The sequence below is a fragment of the Sphaeramia orbicularis genome, chromosome 5 (assembly GCF_902148855.1).
Source record: "Sphaeramia orbicularis chromosome 5, fSphaOr1.1, whole genome shotgun sequence".
Lineage (NCBI taxonomy): Eukaryota > Metazoa > Chordata > Actinopteri > Kurtiformes > Apogonidae > Sphaeramia > Sphaeramia orbicularis.
In genome coordinates this window covers 26,526,341-26,532,340 of record NC_043961.1, presented here as the reverse complement: position 1 = coordinate 26,532,340, position 6,000 = coordinate 26,526,341, and the positions used below count along the sequence as shown (strand labels likewise).

The 6,000-nt window shown below is 37.5% G+C and overlaps 1 protein-coding gene across 1 annotated transcript in view; it reads left to right on the top strand.

The window, feature by feature from the left end:
• Window positions 1–513: 513 nt before the first annotated feature.
• mdfi (MyoD family inhibitor) overlaps window positions 514–6,000 on the top strand; it is a 28,012-nt gene continuing 22,525 nt past the window's right edge. The window contains exons 1-2 of the mRNA XM_030134788.1: window positions 514–972; window positions 3,980–4,151. Coding sequence (XP_029990648.1) covers window positions 4,031–4,151 — 121 coding nt within the window. The 5' untranslated portion in view covers window positions 514–972; window positions 3,980–4,030. The remainder of the gene's footprint in view (window positions 973–3,979; window positions 4,152–6,000) is intronic.

Sequence of the window (6,000 nt, the reverse complement as noted above, 5' to 3'; positions counted from 1 at the left end):
TCAACATTTTTCTCAGCAATTAAAAACTATCAATACAAGGGATTCTTCACAATAGTGATGATGTTCTGAGATGTTGAAATGAAAATAAACTGCTCTTTGTACATTTTACAGCAGCTGAGGAATTATCTTTTTTTTTCTATTTTGTCAATAAGGTGATTGTTCCAGGTTATAGAGGCAGTATAAGAGACAAAAACTTAAATCTATGTAGGAAATAGGCTGTAGTTTTCATGACCACAACTTGAAATAGCAGGGGATAAAGTGAATGTGAGTGACATATAATACAAGTGTTAACCTGTATTATTGGCATTGTAACTACAGTAGAGTTATCTTAAACTGTTAGTCTGTTATTTATGACAAAACATATGGTTTCAGGACTCATAATTCCTGATGAAAGCTAGCCAGTGTTAGTGCTATGTCTGGTTCGGGTTAACGGGTAATTATATGACAGTGTAGTTCAGCCCAACTAGTTTGTAGCCTGGAGGAAGCACAATCACTGCTGACTGTAGTTTCCTGTCCAATAGCTGCAGCAGCACAGCAGTCTGAAGCAAACAGTGGGAGTAAAGACAGAAGAAAGTCATGCATGGGACGGACAATGCTCATGGAAGAATTTAGGACGAGTTTTGGAAGGTAGATTTTGGACGGTGTTTGCAGAAAGACGAGAAGCCCGGACAAAGAGTGTTCCCAGGGCTGCCTGCAGAGACACACTAAGCTCCCCACATCTGGTCTGCTGGAGGACGGGGCGAGCCGGGGAGGCAAAGTTTTTAGAGGCGGAGAGAAAAGTGTCTCTCGCTGGTGAAAAATGCACTGAACCGGGAGTTTAGGGCACCTATATGAGACGAAGAGAGATTTGGTGGCCGTGTAAAGTGACAAGAGTGGAGGGAACGAGGACTGGAAGGGCTGGAAGTCCACCTGGAGCGGCCAGAGAATGAATTAGCCCAGGCTCGGCTGCACTGCGTCCCACACACAGATAAGGTAAGAAGTTGTTTTTCTCAGCTGTCGGACATCAGCAGGAGTTATTTTACTGGATAATTCAGGTTAGAAAAAGTTACCATAGTCGAGGTGAGTTCGGTCTGAGCATGCAGGGACTCGTTTTGGAAAGCAAGGCGCAGACATGCAATAAAGGTAAACAGAAGACGCCCGTTATTATCGAATAGTGATATTACTCATAACAAATTAAAACTTTTAAGAAAACATAACCTGAAAGGTCAACATTAGTGGTTTAAGGCTGTGCGCGTGAGTGCATTATTTACGCCAGCTCTGGCACAGTTTTCTCATTTTTACTCTACAAATGTCAAACTGAACCTGTAGAGTTGTTTTTCAGTGGCTGTGTTTTGATGAACGATGTGTGGAACTGGTAAACAAAGCTTTAAGGAGGTTTTTCCTCTACAGCTAAACAGTGTCAAAACTTTTGGGGGCAGCGAGTGCGGAGCGAGCCACGGGAGTGCGCAAACAGCTGTCCAGCTGAGCTGCTTTGGCAGGACGGGCGCGCGCCAAACACGTTGGCACGTGATAACCACTGGATCCGTCCCGTCTTATTCATTAGAACTTTGCTCGTACGCGGTTCTGATTGGCTGCGTGAAACGTCTCTTAAATTTCAGATGAAACACCTGCGACCTATGAGCTACCATGACAAAATGACAAATAGAGTCAACCCGTGGGAATAATATTTAGCAGCAAAGTGGTCAAACTAAAGCTTTGCATGGTTTTCTGATTCAGTCAATATCTAAAAACAAACACAAGAAAAATGTCCTTAATTTTCTGCCCAAGGTGTCACTAAAGTTTGATCTAATCTAATCTAATCTAATCTAAACTAATCTAATCTAATCTTAAATTGCTGAGATAACCTTATTTTTTCTGTAATGTCTGAATAAAACAAACACATCTTTCTCATCTTTCTTGTTTTTTTTCTCCTCAAACAACAGTTCTAGTAGTATCTGACTGTCTGAAATAGAATCTCACAGAAACTTTACCCTATATTAAAATAAATCTATTTTGCATTGCATGATTATGAGATAAACTTGAGAGACATTGAAGCACAGTAGCAATGAAGTTCCCATTTTCTTCCACAGAATTTCTGAAAATTCAGTTGCATGTAAAATTTGCATGTAAACCTGACTACTGTTATGTTTTCTATCTATTCTGAGAGCTGCACATTATTTCATCACTGATTTTCAACACCACATCTGCATAATGAATCAGTTTTACATGTTTAAGTACTAGATTTTTGTTTATAATGAACAAGTTTATATGTAGCCCTAATGGTGTGACCTAGACAGTAGATAAACTCATAATTAAGAATCTAAAAATCTGTGTATGTAAATAATATTTAGTCAGTTTCTGTCTTTCTTAATCTATTAATTTTGTGACATTTCCTATTTATTCAGTCCTTTTTGTGCTGCCTCATGTTAGTGTTTCTTTTTTACTTAGTGTTTTTAATGTTTTAGACATGTAATATGTAAATAAAGTCTATAATTACTGTCATTGTTTGCAAAACACAAGTTTAAAGAGTGTTAAAACCATTAATTAGAGGACAGCTATGATTAGGCATTTCCGTTGTGCTACCACAGTCTCGTGAGAGCATCAAGTCAATCTGGTCCTTATGTTAGTTATTTTAATATCTTAAAGCAGTGGTTCTCAAACTTTTTACAGTGGAGTACCCCCTGAAATATACTTTTTTAGCCAAGTACCCCCAGCTCTCACTTCAGCATTTTTGATTGAAAAAAAATTATGAAAAATTTGTTCCTGTGCCAAAGGTGTCTGTTTATATTTTCAAAACTTTGTAAACAAGCAAAATATATTTAACTGTAATATATAAAAAAATAACAATTTTTTTAAAAGTAAAATTTGTGTGTAAAATATAAACTGAAAAGTGCCCTCTTTCACTGATAAGAAAAATAAATGAATTGGTCATTAATTAATAAATTAACCTTTCATCAACAAAAAATAATTACTTTGCTACTCAAATAAATGTTCTTAAAGTGTTACCAAAGCTTAAATAAGATGATTAACAATAAAAGTATTATATGAATGTATTTATTGTATTTTATATTTCAGTATTAATTCTCATTATTTATTTTGTTTTCAGTACATGATGACATATTTAATGTATTTTTCCCCAAAAATTTCAAGGACCTCTGGACTTCCTCCAAGTACCCCTGGGGTACACGTACCCCATTTTGGGAACCCCTGCCTTAAAAGGGTCATATTTTGCTAAACCTACTTTTATTAAGTCTTTGGTACATTTATTTGTGTATTTGGACCCTAATAGTTCAAAAAGTTTGAATTTGAACCCTCCAGGTGCGGCAAAGCTATCTTTATATTAACTTTGGTAAAAATCAAATGGATTTCTACAACCTGTTTTAATTCCTTCTTAATTTGTTGCATCTATAACTAGTTACACCACGGCATTTGTGCATATAAGGTCAAGACTTCTGACAAACATTCCTCAGAGTACAACATAATTGTTTGTCAGCAGCAGCAGCGGTTGTAGTTCATACTGAAAATATGTCCAAACTTTGAGCCGATTACCTAACATGTTCAGTTGTTGGTTGTATTAATGAACACAAGTGGCTGAACAGGACAGAGCAGCATGGTCAACAACCTGGAGGGGGCAGGGTGTGAAGTGGCTCATGTGCATTTAAAGGGCCAGCGCTCAAAACGACCTTTCTGGTGTCATTACTCAGAAATAGAGTTGAAGATGGACCTGTGGAGTTGAATTAATGAAGAATTCAGAACCAAGCATAGCATTTACAGTTTATGTAGACTACAGGGAAATTATTTAAAAAGCATAATTCCATTTAAAAAAGCAAATTATCACTCCTTTAAAGGGATTCACACTCGTTCGAGTCATGTCTGACTACACCTCTGATTATGAAACAGACTCTGGTGTTGTTTCACTGAATGACCATGAGAAATCTTTCACATGACTTGTAATCATGTCTGTAATCATGTATTTGGCTACCTCCTCTTTGTGCTCCAGGCTCACCCCTCGGCCCCTCCACCTCCTCCCATAAGAGCCTGCCTTTCGCCCATGGATGAGGAGAGGCATGCCCCTGCCATCTCCCCAGAGCCACCTGATGATGGGGACCCCAATCTACCAGATCCTCAACCAAATCCACACTCAGAGAGACCAAATAGCTGTCCTAGTGAAGGTAACAGTCAGTGTGTCCTAGTAGGTTAATGTTTGTAACACAATTTTGTTGTCTTATTGGGTATCAGTCTACGCTCTGATTGTGACTGGCACAGCAACAAGTGAACTAGAGAGTAGTTACAGAGGTATGGTGTTGGTGGAAAAGCAGCTAGATTAACTTTCTGCTCTATTATGTTCATGAATGCGATGTAATTTTGACCATTATTCATGAAAATATGTTAACAGTTTGTTATTATTCATATGTGAATGCACATGTAGGTGTGTAAACAGGTGGGCTATTATCTTAGACATTTCAGCAGACCGCTAGCAAGTGAATTTGGATGCAACATCTTTGAAAGTTGCAACATGTAGTATTTCTACTTGCAAATATTAGAAATGACCTAATCATTACAGTGTTTATAACAAAGAGATCAGTTGTGTTAATTATGCCAGTGTATTGTTGGTTCTTTTGGGTTTCTGTAAATTGGCTTAGAGTCCGGTTTTGACCAACTCTATATTTAAAGTGTCATGAGATAACTTTTTTGTTGTGATCTAGAGCTATATAAATCAAATTTGATTGATTGGGTGATTTGATTGGTTTTCCCCTGTAAGTCGCTTTGGAAAAAAGCGTCTGCTAAATGCATAAACATAAACATAAACATAAACATAAACATATTGTATTGGAAAGATATGAACTGAATCTATGCATGACCACTAGAGGGAGTAGTGAGTCGTTCTTTCTCCACGGTGAAAAAAACTAGGGGTCTTTGACCAAAGCCTCAGAAAGTGACGAGATGGGATTAGAACCACTAAGAAACTACTTTTAGAGTCAAAGAAAGTGACAAAGTGGTAAAAGCTAGAGGCACTGTTGTTGTTGTTTTCACCACTGGACAGAGGTCTAAATGAAAAGAATGGAGTTCTGATGCTGAAATCACAACATTTCTTCTACACGGTTTGTTCTGATTATGAGGCTTATGAAGGTGACAGTTACTGATGTGATATCATCTTTGCTACCGTTTGTTGATCCATTGTTCAGACTAACCATGTGACAGTTCTCGTCTTGTTTGGACGATTACAAGCAGATGTTTAGTACATCTATTGACAAAACAAACTGTACAAATGTTTTCTATTTAAAAACCGAGCTAAGCTAACAGAGCTATAATGTAAACTATCAGCTGATGTGTCACCATAAGATTATAAGACAGATTTATTTTGACCGTCTGTCTATGAATGTTTTTGTGAAGAAAGAACTTGATTATACCATTGTATATATGTGTCTAAACAATGAGCTTTATATTTATTCAGTGAGTGATACAGTCTGTGGATACATAATGTTGATTTATCAGTAGTTTTGGAACTGTTTTCTGGTGTGTGTTTCCCTGTGACTGACTGTTTGGAATATCAATGCTACATATAAACTTTAAAAAAAAAAATCTGATTTAGATTTTTATAAGGGTGGGAATTTATTTCAAGTCATTGAAATAAGCCACAATCTACCTCCTGTGGCTCAGGAGGTAGAGCAGGTCATCCAACAACCACAAGGATGGCAGTACAAATCCTGCTCTGTTCCAGTGACGTTGTGTCCTTGGCCTAGACACTTCACCCACCTTACTTCAGTGGTGTATGAATGTTTGGTGGTGGTCGGAGAGGCCGTTGGCATGGATTGGCCTGGGGTGGCTGTGGCTACAGATGTAGTTTACCACCATCAGTGTGTGATTGAATAATGGATTCAGTATAAGCACTTTGAGTTCCAACAAAGAAAAGCACTATATAAGTCCAATCCATTATTATTGTTAAATATCTGTGATGATCAAAGCATATTTGTGATTTTGGAAATACTTCTTCTGTGTTAACAAGGAAATTCCTCAATA